This window comes from Crinia signifera, chromosome 3, assembly GCF_055691185.1.
Source record: "Crinia signifera chromosome 3, ASM5569118v1, whole genome shotgun sequence".
In the NCBI taxonomy this organism is placed as follows: Eukaryota; Metazoa; Chordata; class Amphibia; order Anura; family Myobatrachidae; genus Crinia; species Crinia signifera.
In genome coordinates, this window is record NC_139219.1 from 232892138 (window position 1) to 232911446 (window position 19309).

Genomic DNA, 19309 nt, shown 5'->3' on the forward strand with positions numbered 1-19309 from the left:
GCACTGGAGCGCCCACCCGCTCCCCCTTTGTGATGTGCCGCCGAGGTTGCTAGGGGTGGGAGGGAAGCCGCTCACTTGCATCCAGGGAGGTTCCTGGATTGAGGTTGCTGGGGGTGGGGCGGAGTGGCAGGCAGCCACTTGCCTCCCATCCAGGGGGTTTCCCTGCTCCCGACTACTGCCCCATATGCTTAAAGCTGGCCCTGAGAATCCTGACGGGATCAGTAAGTAGACTTACCTTCTACCTGCCTCCCCTTAGGACCGATGAGGGGGTTTGGGTACTAATTACCTGGGCCCAGGCTTGCTGGAGGGGCCTCCCCCCTCCGTCCCTCCCAGGCAGCAGCAGCACACACCTACAGCATGTGCTGAGCTGGCAGCAGGTTCAGCATGCTGTAAGTGTGTGCTGCTGAGGGGGGGGGAGAGGATAGAGATGGATGACAATAACACCCCACACAATTTTAAAAGTGTGGTTTTTTTTTTTTTTTCACCCCCCTCTAAACATTTTTGGGGAGTGGCCTATTCGTGGGAGGTAGCCCACGATTAGACTATTAAGCCCTGTACATCCTAGATGCTTTGGTAATTTATTTATTAAAATATATATTTTATATTTTTTTTATTTATAAATCTGAAAAAAGCAGGATAAGTTACAATATGGCAGTGTGGTGCTGTATTGTCGTTCCCCCTGCTAAAAAGAACTTGTCTCCTACTATCCCTGACTGACCACTGTGACAGGCAGGGACGCTTGGTCTCATACAGATGTAGGTTCATCCATTGGGTGACAAGCTTGCTTTCTAACACTGGCTCTCCTTTCTTACAGCATGGTGACATGGACCAGAAGGAACGAGATGTCATAATGAGAGTTTAGGTCTGGGTCCAGTCGTGTATTAATAACTACTGACTTGCTGGTAAGTATTATGCACAATACCCTCATCTCTCTCCCAAAGAAATCTTTGTTTTCTGTGAAGGTTTCTTCTCCCGAGCAGTAGTTTAAGTTCTTTGGAAAATCAAGAGCCGCATTCCACAGTGAACTACACAGTTGTAGTCCACCACTATACTGTGGCTGACAGTCCATATTGTAAGAAGTTGTGTTCTAGATCTTGCCTGTTGTCTGGCATAACACTTTAACTCATAAGTTGTCCCCTTGTCCTTTAGGCACGTGGCATAGATGTACAGCAAGTATCCCTGGTTATTATGACCTTCCAACCAATCGTGAAAACTACATTCACAGGTCTGTATAAAATGCTGTAATGGCTGCGCTTCCCAATTGACTAGAACACTGATGCTTCTGTCTGGTGGCAGGCATATGTGCACTAGTTCTAGATTCTTCTGCATAGTAAATACATAATGGCTGTGAAGTAAATGCAGCAAGCTTATCGTGCCAAAGCATTAAGTACCTCCCAGTCAGGGATGACTGCAAAATTCTCTGCGTAAACATGTTTTTTGCAGGATAAGTTACAGTATAGCTGCTAAGTGCTGTTCTGTCGTTCCCCCTGCAAATAACAAAATGTTTCCTACTATCCCTGTCTGTTTTGACACCTTCGGCAGACAGGGACGCTTGGTCTCAAACATCTTTACGGCCATTGAAATGGTATGTCATTGAATTCTCGGGTAATCCTTTTTTTTTTTTTTTTTTTTTAATGAAGCTTTTATGTGTAATAAGGAGTAGAGTACAGTTGCTCCCGGACACTGCTGAGTGACTTGTATCTTGGCTGCCATGTATAGCATACACTGGACGATGATAAGCATTTCCACTAGTCATTACCCCCCCCCTCCCCCAACTGTCATCTGTATGTAGACTGTGCGACTTGTTCACTATGACCCCCACATCCATCTTCATTGGCACACATATACTTATACAAATGTTATACATATGAAATCTGCAGCAGGAGGCATTGCACAGTGTATTTGGTGATATAAATGGACACCTTAACTATGTCGTCAATCTATTTACAATGATGTACACAGCATATGACCTGACCAGATCTCTTGCAAATGTGTACCTGTAATGTGGTTGACAAAAGCAAAGTGCATGTGTGAGTCTGGAATGTAGAGTAAAGAACGCTGAGACTGTGCTATAATTAAGGCTGACTTTTTTTTTTAAATTGATCTCACTTCTCAGGATTGGACGTGGAGGGCGCTTCGGTAGGAAAGGTGTTGCCATAAACTTCGTTACAGAGGAGGATAAAAGAATTCTTCGTGATATTGAGACTTTCTACAATACTACAGTAGAGGAGATGCCCATGAATGTGGCTGATCTGATTTAATTCCTGGGATGAGATTTAGTTTGACTGCCGTACTCGCTGTTGCTGAATAGGCGAATCACGACGCGCATTGTGCTTTTCTTTGGAAATATATTGAATCTTGTCTCAATGCTCATAACGGATCAGAAATACAGATTTTGTTAAGCAAAGCGACAGTAAGTCGCATATCTGGAAGGAAAGCTGTGGGCTTTATCCTCTTTCCAGAGCTTAGACCAGGGCTGGGCAATTGCGGCCCTCCAGATGTTGATGAACTACACATCCCAGGATGCTTTGCATTAGTTTTGCTATGTGTATATACTGAAACTGATGCAAGGCATGCTGGGATGTGTAGTTCATCAACATCTGGAGGGCCGCAATTGCCCAGCCCTGGCTTAGACTGTTGGGGTGGGTTGTAAAGCGATGGGGTCTTTACATTTTTGTGTTAGACATTTGTTTCCTAGTTCTAGGGAAGTGTTTGTGTTTTTGATGTGCTTTATCACTTAATAATTTACTTATGGACTAAAAGATATAAGTGCTGTATAAAATCAGCCAATTATGTTAAATTAGCATAGACACATTTATTGTACAGTACATATTTAGAGTTTGCTAAATGAAGAAGGCCTATACATTTCTGTTTTAATGTATATTTATTCAATAAAGTAGGTGCATTTGTGATAGACCCTGAAACCCCAACAATCTGTCTTCAGCTTTATTGTAAAGTTGCCACATTGCACATGAATAAGTGTTTAATAAATAGTATATAATCTGAGTAACTTTTTATAAGCATTCTGATTATAACCAGTCATCTAGAAATGTATATACAGCCTTGGCAATAATTTGTAGGTAAAATGCAACGTGTTGGGTTTTGGTTTTCCACCATGGGGAAAAGTGTCCATTGTCTAATCTGGTAATATAAGGGTGCAAATTACCACTTGCCCCCATATTACTAGATTATTGTTTTAATAGATTGCTCTCTAGGTGTCCGGTCTTACTCAAATATAATTTTAGTTATCTGAACTATTATGCAAAGTCTATCACTGCTCTAGAGACTTGATGTGTTGCTATTGTAGTTGGAAAGTGGGTACAATCCAGCTGCTAAAGCTGGGTACATGAGCGATGGCTCCCAGCTACCCGATGGAACAATTTTTCAGTGACTTTACCATTTGAGTGCATGTTCAGATGACAGGACATAATTAATAACCTGTTCTAGTTTACATACTGTATTTAAGCATATCTAGCATGAATTATATTTTTATCTGTAATGATTATGGTGTGTACACTATTTTATTAGATGCTATTAGCTTGTACATACCTTAAGGGTCACTAGTCATTCTCATGACTTCTATTCCTTCTGCTTCAACAAACGATGCTGAAAGACCTTCACTTGGTCAGAGGTAGGATGGCCAGTGGAGGGCAGTGTAATGCAGAGTACACTAAGATTTTTATCTTTCCAATCTAGCTGGTTGTAATTTCTTCCCAAAATTTCCAGATTTTCACTCCAATCAACCATTTGCTCCCAAAAGCTGGAAAATCGACCAAAGCAGAAATCTGCATACTTATTTTTTTTTTTTTTTTAACCAATTTGTCTTTTTCCATCTTTAGGAGTAAACTTTCACTTTTTCACCCTAAACTTTCCAGACTTTCGTTCCAACCAGCTAAATTGGAAAGAATCGTGTGTGTGCGCGCGCCTATATTTTTGGCTATTCATGTGACTACACTTGCCTATAAATCCTTTAGGTGACCGCATCGCTTTTGCGGCTGCTAAAACAGCAAGGTTTGCGGGTTTCCTGCATTAGCCATGAGCCTCACTGTTTTAGGGAGTTCTTGTCATTTGGATTTCCCTGGCACGTTGAGGGAACAGTGTGGGGGCTAAACAGCGAGGATCGCTTGTTGTCGGTGATTCTCCCATTTAACCCCCTCGCTGGCCGCATTGAATATGGCCCAATGTCTAAATGCTTCCATACACATGTTCAACTTGTCTGTTTTCCTTTAAGCTCCCTTGGCAGGCTCCTTCTGACTCAGCACTTGTTGTGCCATTCTTTGTTGTGCCATTCTTTTACATGCCATAAGTTAAAGGCCCATATACTATGCAAGGGGGGGTGTGTATGGTCATTTCGGACACCATGAACTAGGTCGACATGGGTTTTTTGAATGTCGGCAGGTGGTATTTTCATGCCCTACCATCCACTAGGGTGTGATGAGAGAATAAACTAGTGCCCGAAGCACAGCGAGCCATGCGAGGGAACACGCTGGTACGCTTCGGTGTCCATGTCGAAAGGCGGTATCTCATGCCCTACCATCCACTAGGGCAAAGGTATGCAATTAGCAGCTCTCCAGCTGTTGAGGAACTACACATCCCAGCATGCTTTGCATCAGTTTCAGCATGACCATATAGTAAATTGAAGGCAAGGCATGCTGGGATGTGTAGTTCCTCAAAAGCTGGAGAGCCACTTATTGCCGACCCCTGCGTATGGTGAGCCATGCGAAGGGGCGCGGTGCGATGATTTACTGTTTATGTTGACTGTCGACAAGTAAAAAAACAGGTTAACCTTTTCAATGTTGACCTTACCCATGTTGAACTAATGACCCTGTCGACCTAACCTACTTGCTGGTGGCCCTCTTCTTTAGGGTTCCTCAGTCCCATAGGGTTGACATTGGGGTTGTAGGCAGATCCAGAGGTTCGGGCACCAAATCTCCAAAGCTTTTGAAGCTTCCCATCATGCCTGGCTCCTCTGCCCTATAACCCCACCTCCATGCTAGGACAGTCTTTTTTTTTTTTTTTTTGGTGCCTGCAGGAAGTAGGTGCGCCAGTACCTTTTTATCCTGGTATTGCTGGTAAGCAATCCCAAGCTTTTTACTTTATTACATTATTTATTACATCCTGTCACCTTTCTAGGCATACACAGGCAGAGTGGACAGAAGCGGAGTCCAGTGCACATCGCTGGACACTACACCTTCCTGGACAGCATGGCTGGGTTGCGGGAGAGTAAGCGCTCTCAGAGCATATATCGCTGTTCATTCTGTAGGAGCAGGTATCAGTGCTGGCGTGAATACTGCCCTCCACAGCAGTGATTCTACTAGCCCACCAGGGTAAGGGAGCACAGGCTGAAGGCTATCCCCATGGTTGGGGAAATTGCAGGTGCTGGCCTGTAACCCCTCCCCCCCCCCCCCCCCAGCTTTAGGCACCAGTTCACCTCACTGCTGCGCACCTGTAGCTGCAGATTTGCACCATCAGTCTCACAAGCTGGCAACCATCTTCACCGCTGTGCAGACTCCTGGATTGCTGGGTGCTGCTCCCCTGTAAAAAAAAAAAAAAAAAAAAAGTTGACTGCTGACATGTTTTTACAGCACTTACTGTACTACACTGCCTCCGGCTCATGGTGTACTGGACATGGTGCCAGTTACAGTAGTTTGTGTGGGCAAATTTTCTACTGTATGCATGTGACTAAATGTGGTGATTTCTACTGTTTTTTTTTCTCTTGTGTTAAATCTACACTGTATTTCTCTGTCTCTGCATTACTTAGACAGGTGTGCTAAATGGAAGCAGTAGTACTATAAACAGGTCACTGAGTCTTACTTGTGGCTGGGGGTTTCTAATCCACTACTGCGTTCATGCACTGCATGCGCAATGGGTCTAAGTGACCAGGAGGGAGTGCAGGATGGCCTGTATGCTAAATGCCACATTCCGGTACTCCCCTCATCAGGCCCAACAGCCTCCTTGGGCGGCCTTTACCCAGTTGCATGGTACTTTAGTGGATAGGATGACACCCGTTACGGGTCCTGCGCCTCCGCCAGCAGTGATGCAAGTAACACCACTATGAGTTAATTCATTATCGGACACCATGCTGTCCTTGACACAGTCCCTAGCAGCTCAAACGCCACTGCCTTTGCCTGTACAGGATTCAAAAAGGCCACAGTCTACCCTGATGACAGATACCACTGAATCATCAGGGAGGGGAAGCTGAGGACAATGGGGCAGACACCTCAGACGAGGAACCTGACACTGAGGAGGTAACTAACACTACCATTAATGTCCCTGAACTCGTAACCGCCATACGGGCGGTCCTCCTATCTGAGGAGGAGGAACCGACTCCGATGGCAAAGAAGCTGGACGTGTTTAAGTGCCGTAAAGTGGTCAGGGCCTAATTCTCTCATTCTGATCACTTAATGGCAGTCAGAACAGAGTTGTAAAAAAACCCTGGGGAAGAAATACCCACAGGTAGTGGGTAGGTACCCACTACCTGTGGAGGAATGCAAGTTATGGGAAAACCCACCACCGGTGGATTTCCATGTGACCCGACTGGTTAAATCCTCAGTGTTGCCGGTCACTTCTTCTGCCTCGCTAATAAATGTCACATCGTCTAGAACAGTGCCTAAAGTCAGTGTTAAGTCCGGCAGGTGCTATTAACAGGCCTACCATTGCATAGCTAGGGCAGTTCAGGGCTGGCTAAAGGTAATTGAAGCTGAACGTCCAATGGATGTTTCAGACAAATGCACTGCGTGATTATCACATGTGCAACAGGCGGACATACATCACCGAAGCCTTGGTGGATGCGGTCTCAGTGTTAGCCAGACGCATACTTTGGCTACGCTCATGGAAGGTGGACGTGGAGTCCAAAAAGGCTTTATAGGTGTTGCCCTTTGTGGGGGATGTCCTCTTTGGGGAGGAGCTAAACAAAATAGTTGCCTCCCTGGCTGCAGTTAAGACGGCATGTCTTCTGTCGGCACAATCACCAGATCTCAATCCAATCTGTGGGATGAGATTGAATGGGCCATCAGACAGCTGGATCCAGTACCATCAAATATTAAGGAATTGGAAAGTGCAGTTCATCAGATATGGACTCAAATTCCTCATACCAACTACCAACATCTCAGAGTCCATGCCAAGAAAAATCCATGCAGTATTAAGGGCAAAAGGTGGTCTAACATTGTATTGAGGGAGTGGGCATAATAATTTGGCCACTCAGTGTATATCTAAACTAAAGGGCCCTACACCCGGAGAGATTTGTGCCAGATATTCATACTGGGAGATTCAGCATGAGATTTAAAATCTCTCACAAAGTGTTTAGGTGACTTCAGGGGAATTAAAATATATATATTCAAATCTAAATAACTGGTTGGAATAAAGCCTGGGGGAGGGTCATCTTCTTCGTCTAGAAGAGAAAAATAAATAATGGAAAAAAAAAAATTGGGGTGAGGTCCCCCTCCCCACAGAGCATGACCAGCCCCGGGCTCTCTGGGCCAATCCTGGTTTCTCGAATACCAGGGGAAATTTTTTTTAAATAAGGTCCCCCTATATTCAAGAAACCAGCACCAGCTCTTGGGCCGGTCCTGGTTCCCAAAATACAGGAACATAGTGAGTAGGGGTCCCCCGTATTTTAGAGGCTAGCACCAGGCTCCACTAGCAGGAGGTGTAATGCCATAGCCAGGGGACATGCTTGATGGGGTCCCTTAGCCACAGCATTACCCACCCTAACTAGTCAGCCCAGACCAGGAGTTTTTGGGTCTGGGCTGACTAGTTAGCCCCCAAATAAAGCCCCCCCCCCTCTCCAGGGAACCCCATGCCTGGGCTGAAGCTCGGGGCTATCCCCTGCCCCCCTGGGTGGTGGGTGCAGGGTTGATAGCTGTTTCACAACAGCAAGCCTGCCCCACATGCTGGTACTTGGGAGAACCACAGGTACCTGCATGTGGGGCATTAAAGGCCCGCCAGTACTTACAGTCCCCCTGTAAATATTAATATAAAACTACAAACACAGGTTTTAAAATAATTTATTAAACTCCTTTATCACCCCCACCCCTCTTCCAGGGCTTCTGCTGTGACTTCACCTGGAGGTGACTGATCACTGCCACCTGCTGCAACTGATCTCTAGAGATTAGTGCACGCTTTGCACTATTGTTCCTGGAGCATGCACTCCAGAAATCTGGTCACACAGCATTCTGGAGCACGATTATGGAAGCGATGTCTACGGGCACAGACTATGGAGTCAGAGGAAATCCGTTCAGAAAGATCCACCTCTTGTAAAGCCAGGGCTCAGAGAAAGCGGCGTGGCCAGCCACATTAAATACAATGCCACCACCAGCTTAGTGGATAAATTAGTCAAAATGTCACCATGTAATCTAACAGCACCTACAGTATTAACAGGGGCAGAACATAACTGCACACAGAGCAATCAATTGTAACAGGAAAATTAAGAAGCCTTTAGAGCCAACAAAAGAATGTGTCCAAAAATGTTGAACACTAATGTAACCGATACCCAGTATTAGCTTGTGAACAGTTATGTGTGAGGCTGAGGAAAATAAAATGGATACAACTGTCACCATTAATAAAAACTTACATGGATTAAAAAAGTTCTTACCCGGTTTCCCCGATAATAAGCCCTACCCTTATTTCTGGGCAACGGTCCAAAATAAGCCCTACCCCGAAAATAAGCCCTAGCTAAATCCCCATTTTGCCCAGTCCCTGTGCCAAACTTACAGCTCCACCCCCACCCCCACATGAAATGGATGCTGCTGCTACGGTAGCAGCCCTGGTACCGCTGAAGCCCCTGCGGGCATCAGCGGTCCCAGGCATGCATTGCGCATGTGACATCACTGCACATCTGAAGGACTGAGCGGTGTCTGTATACAGGCGGGAGCGGAGTGACTGAGTGGCGGGAAGGCTGTGTGGCTGAAAAACGCAGAAGGAAAGAGGCAGTTGTGCTTAAAGTATAAGGTGATTGAGGGGCATGATGTGGATAAAAGCAGGACTGAGGGGCTAAAATAAGCCCTACCCCGAAAATAAGCCCTATGGTGTTTTGGACTGAAAAAAATAAGACCGTGTCTTATTATCGGGGAAACACGGTATGTGTTATTGATCACCTCTTACTGCAGTATCTTGCACACATTCCATAAATACACAATTCTCAGTAATGTTTTTCCTTTTTTTTAATCAAAATGAATGCATTTATACACAATTTATACAATAGCAGTTTTTCAACATTAGTGACTCATTCAGGGAAAGAAAAGCAGTATTATTAGTTCTGAGTCATCTGCTGCGTAACAACTGCAAAAAGACTGAGCATTTGTAGATATTCATCTGCTCCATCAGTCAAACACTTATCCACTTCCTGTAGAAAGGAAATAGAAAACACCTCTGTGACACATTTATCATAATTGTTTATTTTTTAATGTATGGATTTCTATTTTTTATAGAAAGAGATCTAAGAGCCTTTGCTAATAAGAAATTAAACATCTAGATCCCCAATATAGTAAAATTCCTCGTTTTCAGCTACACCTGGATGAAGGAGCATAGCAATAGTTTTAGTTTGTTTCATTGTCCAGTGTAAGTTTCTTATGATAAATGTAACTTCAGCATTTATTTTCCCCAAATACAGAAAAAAGAAAAAAAAAGGATGAATTTATTTTGTAACGTATAACAGACTTACAGCAAGTTTCTCTGCAATTATTGCTTTCTGCTTATCAGTCAAATCCTCTCGCTCAAGCATTAAATCATGCAGCTGGTTTATAAGCTGTGTTGCTGCATTACCATTATTTATCAAATTCTGTGGGAAGAAAACAATCTTTACTAATATAAATTGTTGCGGCCCACAAAGAAATGAATCCCTTTTAGGAAGAACCAGCACAAGACGGTGATACAATTGCAGACCAATTCTATGTGTCCATATCAAGGTATCATCTTTCCATGAGCAATAGCATTAAACGGCATAGCAATGTATTGGACTAGCTGTGTCCCCACCCTTAGGTATATTTGCCAATATAAATTGCATATTTTTATGAATATATTGTAAAGGTGTCCATACATGGTGCTGTGCTATGCGCACTCTCCTGGGCATGCCATCGCGCAGCACATAGTCTGTGCAGCCTGTGCATTTCGAACTAGCTTTGGATCGCATTGCACGCAAATCGCGTGCGATGTGATCTAGTTTAAAACGCATTGAAATATTGTACCGTGTATGGGCACCGTAAAACAAAGTTAGAGGAGGTATTTATTTTTTCTTGAAATCGGTCCGCATGCTGAACTCAACAGGGTTTTTTTTTCCTTGTATGAACAAGGGGTGTACACACGGGGAGATTCTTTAAAGCGATTTTGACTACATCGTCAAAATTGTTTAGAAGGGTTCCCTGAATCACCTCATGTGTACACAGGGGGCATTAGTGATGCGCGGCCCCGCAGCATCGCTATTGCTGGGCCAAATAGACACTGCAGGAAGCAGAATATTTTGACTAGACCTGCAGTGTCTATAAGGATATACGCAAGGGCTGCTGGGCCATTTTGACTAAGCAAAAATCGCTTATTCTCCAGCCCATGTGTATAGTCTTCAAAACAAAATAATTTCAATTATTTTTTGTGTTAACCACAGTAATATTTTTCTGCAGTCGATTTCCACCATTCAAAGTTTACAACCGTGACAATTTTATAACTGGGGAGGTATACCAGTATATATGCAAAACAATATAAAAAAAAAATATTTCAATAGTCATCCACTCTCTTACCTTTACTACTGATTCTAGTTTCTCAAATGATCCACTTTGACAAGCAACCAGTACTTCATCAATGGTTTCCTTAGAGATCACCTAGAGACCATAAATGTATACATTCAAACAAAAGTAGTTCTAATACAGATTTAATATGGAAGCTTGATTAAAGCCAGACTAAACATTGACAATGCATGGTAAGTGGCTGTATTCACAATGTGTGCTTCATATAATATCTGCATGATATATTTATTATATGTAGGTATGTGCCAGATTATGGTTTATGCAACAACCCTCTGTTCATCACACATCTACAATTTCTGATCCTGCTCCGTGTCCTATGTACTATAGTGCGCCTAAGCAAAGGCTTTAGGCATGCATTGGCAAAAGGGGTGTGGCCTCACTACCCAGAACCCCATTTTCATCACTCTGGGAGTCCTGGAATTGCATGTAACATTATCCACATTTCTTTAAATATAAATTCTACATGGCTCTTCCTTATATCGGGCAATTCATACAAAATATATTAATTTGGGGAGTTTCCCTGGAATTTGTGTTTAAATACTCAAATTTATAATACTTATGTTTAAAAAAGCTTCACAACGCTGCTTTCCACACCAGTATAACTTATTTTTAGAACATAGAAAGCAGCGGAGTGAAGTTACTGAACTAATCTGCCCTTTTTACAGGAAGGGGGAGAATACATTACCAATACACAGATGAGGGTTAAAAGAACTACAGCCAGACACCACGAGGTAGAGACAGAATACAGAGGATATCCAAAAGGAAATGGAAATTACAAGAACTGTGCCTTTTGATTAATCATTTTATACTGTAAAGGCCACCATACAATACAGCAATTTGGCCCGATTTTACCCATTTCCGACAGGTCAGGCTATGAAATTGGCCCAAATCGGATGTTTATCACATCCCATCAGGTCTGATGCACGGTCCCATGTGCATCACACCAGAGGACGGACCCCATGCTAGTATGACTTCCGGCGGGGAACATGGGTTACATGCATGTTAAAGGACCGCATGCAATGTATTGCATGCGATACTGCTGCCCAGGAAGGTCCGAGGTGGCTCAGATGACCATACACTGCTGCGATACACAGTATTGTATGGCCAGCCTTAGTCTCAATTACAAGCGTTTCAGAGTGCAGGGAAGAAGCTCTGTGGTTGGCTGAAATTATGTAATTGCCATCTATAAAAGGTTTTATGCGGTTTCTCTGATTTTGTATTGCCAAGGGATTTCATGAACAAAGCAAAGAGAAATAGTAAGAGGACAAAAAGCAATAATATTTGCTAACATTAACTGCAGATGTGCAATACAATAAAAAAAAATACATGTGAGGAGTTTTTCCTTAAACCCTAAACAGGATAGGTGAGGAAATCCAGTCAAATGCACTTCCAATCATTAAGCGATAACATCAGCTTTGCATTTATCTACAAAATAAATCAAATCAACGGTTAGCCTAATATTCTATGTGGATTGATGAAATAGGATAAATCAGATGCCGCTGGGATAATTTAAGGAAGTGAGAATGTCCAGGTGAGTAAAAACAACGTAAAATGTATTAGATCTATATGTTTCAATAACAGACAGATAAGCTCCAGTGTTTACAAATCACAAAAAGTGATTTGAGTCAAAGACTATCCACTACAAGGGTTAAGGTATAAGGAGTCCAAAAAGAACATGGACAGGCGGCGCTCTACTGTGGGTTCTTCCCTAATGTTGTCAACACTCTTATATAAGGAGGTGTGGATCCCAGAAGCTTCCTTTCCAGCTTTATTCCCAGTTATTCCCATATTTTTGTATTGCATTCATTTATCAGGGTGGTAACCCCTGTAGTTTGGGCTGGCTGTACATTTATTTTCTCTGTAGGAATCCATAATCCATTAAGGTATAAGGAGTCGACATGCACTATGTCACCAAAAGCAAATGTCAGCTTGTCGACATGAGTATTTCACTTTTTTTGTCAATGTCAACACCTAAGCATGTGAACCCAAATGAATGCAGTGCATCACCATGCATGGCTCACCATTTCCAATCAGAGTGCGATGCTGGATATCCATGCCAAGATGCCATCTAAGAAGACACAGCTTCTTAGAACAGTGTGAGATGAGGCCATTTGAGCCAGGAGTTGAGGATGAAATTTGACAGTTCCATTTTTACCAAGTTTGGGGTAACCAGCACTGGCTGACAAGTACCAATAGTAGTAATAAGTGTGTGTGTGTGTGTGTGTGAGTGAGTGAGGGGGGTACCCTGCTGTAACTCATTAATTTGTTTGTACACACCCAAAATATAGAAATATAAACACAGGAGACCAATATTATATATAAAGAGTGAGATAAAGTGGTTGAGTACCACTTACCCCAGCTATTTCTGTTATCACTTTCTCTGTAATTTCTTTTCCTGCAGTAAGTCTGGTGGCACTTTGTAGGAATGTGATAGCTTTCCTCAAGTCTCCTTCAGACACTTCAACTAGAGAGGTTAGTGCCTACAAGAAAATACAGATATCACATAAAATAAAGACTGGCTACTTCCAGTGATATACTAAGCAATAACAATGAGTTTTATGCCCCAATACATGCAAAACTGCAGTAATGTGAGGAGAGGAGGAGGGGTTAGGGGTGAGCCAAAAAAAAATACATACAAACATCTTCAAATTCACCTAAAATTACCTCATTTGTTATAGTCACATTTTCTTTTTTGCAAATATCCATAATTCTTTGTGTTTGTATCTGATCAGCCAGTGGTTTAAACCGAAATTTAGAACATCGTGATGTTAGAGGTTCGATTATTCTAAAAGAAAAAATAGGTCTATGAAATAACAAATGCAGCTATGGGCTTTGGGGTGGGAGGTCTTTAAAAAATACAAACGTGCAAAAAGGTGTCTGGAATGTTTAACACAAATCGACATTTACTACATTAGTATGACCAAAATCTGCGTGTAGGCAGATAAACCCCCAGATTTTATAGGGAGGATCCTTTCTTGGGCATTTACTTTAACAGACTCATTTCAAGAGAAATAAATACAAGGATCTCTAGCGTGACAGGAACCAATACAGTTGAATGGTTATCAATCTTAAAGTATCACAATAGCATATATTGTTCTAGCTGCTAATCTGTTAAGGAGAATTAAAATAACTAAATAAAATAAAACACACTAGAAAATGCAGAACATAATAAATCCTGCAGTATTTGTCTACATTTTGTACTATGAATTGGCATAAGTGGCATGTAAATGAACACGCTGTCATGTCCAAAGTCCGGCCCGGGGGCCAATTGCGGCCCGTGCTGTCATTTCAAGCGGCACGCCAGAAGCAGGAGGAGCATCAGATGTGGGACACAAAGCACTAAAGGTGGGGCCCCGGCGTGCGTGCCTTTACCTTGCTGTCTGCAGCAGTGTGGAGGTGTCGGCCGCCACAGTGAGATGTTTTTGGTGTCTTTCAGGTGAGTATACATTTAAATGATTAAAAACCTGGAGATTTCTTACCAAATCTCTCACTTTCTGAATCTCTCATCCTAATATATTTCACCCATCACCTTTCTCGCATAGAGCTAGTCAACTGTTGCTCCATACAGAAGCATTTGGCTACTGGCACCAGAATATCAGCTTGCACTTGCCAGGGTGGTGATCTGCAAGATGTACCAGTTTCAACTCTAAAATGGGATTTTTCACTTTGCGCCATTTAGTGCAATACTAAAAAAAAAAAATCTATTTCAAACTTAAGCATCTCATATGCTACTTAGGAGCAGAAAATGCTGCCACCAGGGAGTACATTTTTTACTTGCAAGGGTACAATGCAGGGACATTGCAGATTCATGATTCATGAGAAAAAGCAGGCTTGCTGCACAAACTAAAAAAACACTTAAATCGCATAATCACATATACCCGACCGGATAAGAAAAAAGCAAAGGAAACGCGCAGTCACACTATAGATCAGATGTGGGGAATATCATCAGGAAATATTCTTGTATATGGAGATCTCGAGAAAGGAGACGCCCTAATGATCTTACAATATCAATTAGTATAAGGAATATTTGAGATGGGGTGCGCGACCACATGACAATTAGATAAACATAAAGATTTGTCCTGGTGTGGGTGCACCATGTAAAATAAAAAATGTACTTTTATTAATACCTGAAGAAACTGACACTTGACGAAGTGCTCGCTTGCTATCTGGCTGGTATATAGCCGCTGCCAGTGTATTAGTTTGTTTTACCTTTCTTATGTTACTCTCCACAAATATTCCTCTGGCCTTGGAAGGGCAATAAGATATGCTAGTGCAAAGTATATGTGAATGAGAACTATAGGAGGATAACAGACTGACTCTTCCCATAACAGTGCAAGTGTTCTCACTAGGCTTCTTTTGCAGGGCACCACGCCCTGCCCGTTTTTTAAGCTACTAAATGTGCCCTGCCAGAATTTTATAGACTACTACTTATACTTGTTCTTGGTATATACACTTCTCTTTCTGGGGACTCATTGTGCGAAGGCCTAGGTACACTTCCTGTGCTTCAGTTCCAACATTGGTGTGGCTGAGCTGTAAACACAATAGCAGATCGCCTATACTGCACTTTGTTTCACTCATGTTTGACAATCTCACCCACCCCATTTCGTGACGTCGGCAACCCGGGCCCACCCACAATGGTGACGTAGGCGGGCCCGGTCCACTCCCCTTATGCTGCCCCCGTGCAGCTCAGCCCAGCCTTGCCAAGTTCCTAGAAGGAACACTAGTATACTATTAGCTGCAATGAACTACTGGAGCGAATAGATCCCACATTCTATTCTATGAGTGGCCGAAGGCACAAAAAATCCTGCGCTGGGCACACTGTGGGCTTGGTGGCTCACCACAGGTTCTTTTCTCCCTCTATGGGGGTGGTGGACGGTTAAAAGGTTGGGATTCCGATGTCGGTGTACTGACTGTCGGAATCCAGAATCCCCTGGGGTCATTTACCGCACGTAAAAATGGACTATAATGGTATAGGCCAAAAGTACTATTAGGCTCAAAAGCAAGTTTGTACTGTGCAGTAAAATTACCACATGTGATAGGATACAGGTGGTACAGTGCTGTGCAAGATGTGGCTGAAGCGGGATTTTGTGCCATCATGAAAATGAGAAAAGCACTCACCTGCTGACGTAATTGCAAATGAGACAGAAGCGCGTCGTTTTAGACTCTTTCTCCATAGTGCGTCGCAGAGCAGCCTGCGCAGCTGATGTCATAGAGTCTGCTTCATCAAGAATGACTATTTTAAATGGGGGACAAGGTTTGCCACTGCAAAAACAAAGTGAATGTTACTGGTAAGAAATAGCATTTTATTTAACTTGGGGGAAAAAGCAATTAAAAAGAAGGGACTTGTTCCTGCACTATATATAATACAGCTAAATCTATATATAATACAGCTAATATAGCTTGTACATTAGATCTCTTGTGACCAAACTTACTAGAGGGGTCTTAAACCTCTATACAAATGTATGCACTCTGTTCGCATAGTGTGCTACCAAAGAAATAAATAATCTTAAACAGGTCTGAAACTTTTTTTTTTTTTTTAGATATTTAATAGTGTTTCTATAAATAACAAGCAAATGAGTACTACATGGGTAACATGCAAAATAAACACGTGGCTCACTCGGGACGGGATCCACCGGCTGTTAGCTGAGAGAAGTTTTTTACTTTCTCCCGAACAACCTGTATTCCTCTCTCATCAGATGCATTTAGTTCTAGTACGCGCTGACGAAACAATTCTGGTCTGAAAAATAATGTAGAGATAGCAATTAACAAATAAAAAAGACTATTAGTACCTTCAACAATAAAACATTTAAATATAATTAACAAAATAAATGTTGCACTAAAGCTTATAATACAAGGCTTCCGTGAAAGCATCTGCAGTAATATCTTTGTACTTAAATCTAAATTTGGATATTAAACAAGTTAGAAGTAAAGGTTCCCCATATACTAGGCAAGTCACCTGCAATTTCCTTTTCCTGGAATTGCAGGTGAATGACAGCAGATCACACCAGAGCCTGCGAGTCACACTGGCGGCACAAGCAACCTCTTGGATTGCTTCAGAGCCGGACAAACTTGGCTTGGATCGCACGTGATATATTGCATGCAATATACCTCAGGCAACCTTCCGGCCATCCATACATAAAGATGAACATTTCAGAGTTGAGGCACAATGTGTCAAGCCCTGGTGAGAGAGAAAACAAGGGGGTATTCAATATATGCGCTACACCGATCTAGTAAAATATTTCTTAAAAAAGTAATATGATTTACTGAAACAGTGTTTCTTAGCCAGATGAAACTCACTTTTAGGTGCTGCTGTTCTATTTGGGATTGCTCATTATCCCAAACAAAGACATAGAACACGGAAAAGGATAGAACTGAGCACCCAATGTAGAGTTAATCAATAATACACTAATAAAATATAAAACAAACAATAAAAAACAGAAAAAAAGGAATAAAAAATATATATATACAACCGGTTGTATGTAGAAATTAGATTAAAAAAAACTGCATTGTTATCATGACAACATTAACTATGCCAAGTCTGTGGCATCTGATGCTTAGACAAGCAGTATTAAAAGCAGCTGCTACACATTGCCCGGGTTAGTGCTGGAATTAGTAAGCATAGTAATATGCAATGTCCGTTAGTTGTGAACATTTTTCTGTTTCCCAGTATGTTGTACTTTGGCCAGACTTTTTAAAAAAGGACTATAGACAGAAATGGTACCTTACAGTTGATCATAGGCTGCTGTGTCCCTGGGCTCCCAGTTTCTGGCGTTAGTTGGCCGAATGTACAACTTTATCTGGAGTGGTCCTCAGGAGAGCTTGGTCGTGTCAGCTGTGATGGTACAGGTTCTCTTAAACTGCTCCTGGCTGTCAGCAGCTTCCTCAGAGAGATGGTACAGGTTCTCTTAAACTGCTCCTGGCTGTCAGTAGCTTCCTCAGAGAGATGGTACAGGTTCTCTTAAACTGCTCCTGGCTGTCAGCAGCTTCCTCAGAGAGATGGTACAGGTTCTCTTAAACTGCTCCTGGCTGTCAGCAGCTTCCTCAGAGAGATGGTACAGGTTCTCTTAAACTGCTCCTGGCTGTCAGCTGCTTCCTCAGAGATTTATGTGGCCACATAAATCTCTCTTAGGAAGCCGCTTACAGCCAGGAGAAGGCAGGGAAACGCATAAGAGATCCTCCTTATCGGCACTGCATGTTTAAGAGAACCTGTATCACAGCTGACACAACCAAGCTCTCCTGAGGACCACTCCAGATAAAGTTGTACATTCGGCCAACTAACGCCAGCAACTGGGAGCCCAGGGACACAGCAGCCTATGATCAACTGTAAGGTACTATTCCTCTCACACAACACGGATACCAGATAGCCAGCACAGACAAGTAGACGATGAGTTGTTGGGAATGTTGCCGGATCAGCAGAGATTCAGCAAGTCATGAAGCGTTGCTATTTGTATTCTATTGTAACATACCCATAGAGCTCTCTGGCCGCTGCCAAAATTGTAGATGTTTTTCCAGTTCCAGGTGGCCCATAGAACAGAAGATTAGGAAGCTAGTAAAAAGGAAGAAATAAAAAAAAAAAAAAGAAAATGAGTAAGCAAACAGAAAAGTAGCTATCCAGTCACAACATGACAGTACAAAGATATGCACGTTCTGCCAAACCATGTCATGTCATTAAAGCTATTATAAACGTATATACACCCAAACAGAAATATACTTGATTTTTTTACTTGTTTGGGGCATTTAAATTGGTGCAAAATGTGGTTGATTTCTGGTGACTATATCACGCTGTGGGGCAGTGCGCCAGGGGGGGGGGGGGTGTTTAATGACCAGCGGCGTAAGTCACCCAGCAGGCAGTGCTGCTGGGGTAGATGAGTGGTTGGGAGAGACACTCAGCCAAAGGAGTCAGGCTGTGCAGGGGACCCTGAGTGCAGTGTAAATGTAGATGGCAATACCTATTAACCGGCCCACTGTTGGAACCGAGGGTGCAAGATTATCGGTGGTGTACCTGTACTCAATTTCTTTATGAACAAACAAGAGCCAAAACAGTATGTTAAACTACTGTATCCGTAGCTAGTAAAGCTGGCAAGAAGACGGCTCTATCCAATCAAAGGTTACCTCTGCCGAGTCCTAGTCAAAGTCAATGATTTGCATGTACACTTAAGGTGCCCACAGACGCTACAATTGTACTGTGCTATGCGTTTTTGTCTGTACAATGGTTCTATACAATTTTTCTTCCAGCTTGCTATGAGATGTGCACTTGGATGCATGCGATGCGATGTGATGAACCCATGTTTGTAATGTTAAATTTCAGATGTAGTCTAAAAAGTATGTGCAGCACGTACTTTTTTAGACATACAATATCGGGCTCCCGGGAACGCGCATCGCACAAGCCCATAAACACCATCCAATAATTGTACATAAGATGCAATTTGTGCTTAAAAAGTACAAAACGCATTCGATAATTGATGCGTCTGTGGGCACCTTTAGAATACATCATATATCATACAGTATAACATTACATTGTCCTCTCAATCACAGATAACCCTCAAAATGAATGAATTATGAATGGTAATGGC

At 42.6% G+C, this 19309-nt stretch overlaps 1 protein-coding gene, 2 non-coding genes and 1 pseudogene across 5 annotated transcripts in view; 3 read left to right on the forward strand and 1 right to left on the reverse strand.

Annotated features, from left to right (window-relative positions):
• The window catches only part of LOC146062978 (eukaryotic initiation factor 4A-II-like), a 37365-nt pseudogene extending 34841 nt beyond the window's left edge, over positions 1-2524 (forward strand). Inside the window, exon 10 of the transcript XR_014471545.1 lies at positions 2117-2524. The product of XR_014471545.1 is annotated as a eukaryotic initiation factor 4A-II-like (transcript). The remainder of the gene's footprint in view (positions 1-2116) is intronic.
• Positions 630-753, forward strand: LOC146065980 (small nucleolar RNA SNORA63). The gene has a single exon (XR_014472783.1). It is a non-coding gene; the product is annotated as a small nucleolar RNA SNORA63 (small nucleolar RNA).
• LOC146065977 (small nucleolar RNA SNORA63) lies at positions 1438-1566 on the forward strand. The gene has a single exon (XR_014472780.1). It is a non-coding gene; the product is annotated as a small nucleolar RNA SNORA63 (small nucleolar RNA).
• Positions 2525-9143: 6619 nt separating the features above from the next.
• Positions 9144-19309, reverse strand: part of RFC4 (replication factor C subunit 4) — a 31841-nt gene continuing 21675 nt past the window's right edge. For both annotated transcript variants that reach the window (XM_083177637.1, XM_083177638.1), the window contains exons 4-11: positions 18203-18282; positions 16354-16473; positions 15855-15998; positions 13401-13521; positions 13091-13216; positions 10731-10811; positions 9662-9778; positions 9144-9343 (exon numbers count right to left, since the gene is read on the reverse strand). In XM_083177637.1, coding sequence (XP_083033763.1) covers positions 9251-9343; positions 9662-9778; positions 10731-10811; positions 13091-13216; positions 13401-13521; positions 15855-15998; positions 16354-16473; positions 18203-18282 — 882 coding nt within the window. In that variant the 3' untranslated portion in view covers positions 9144-9250. The remainder of the gene's footprint in view (positions 9344-9661; positions 9779-10730; positions 10812-13090; positions 13217-13400; positions 13522-15854; positions 15999-16353; positions 16474-18202; positions 18283-19309) is intronic.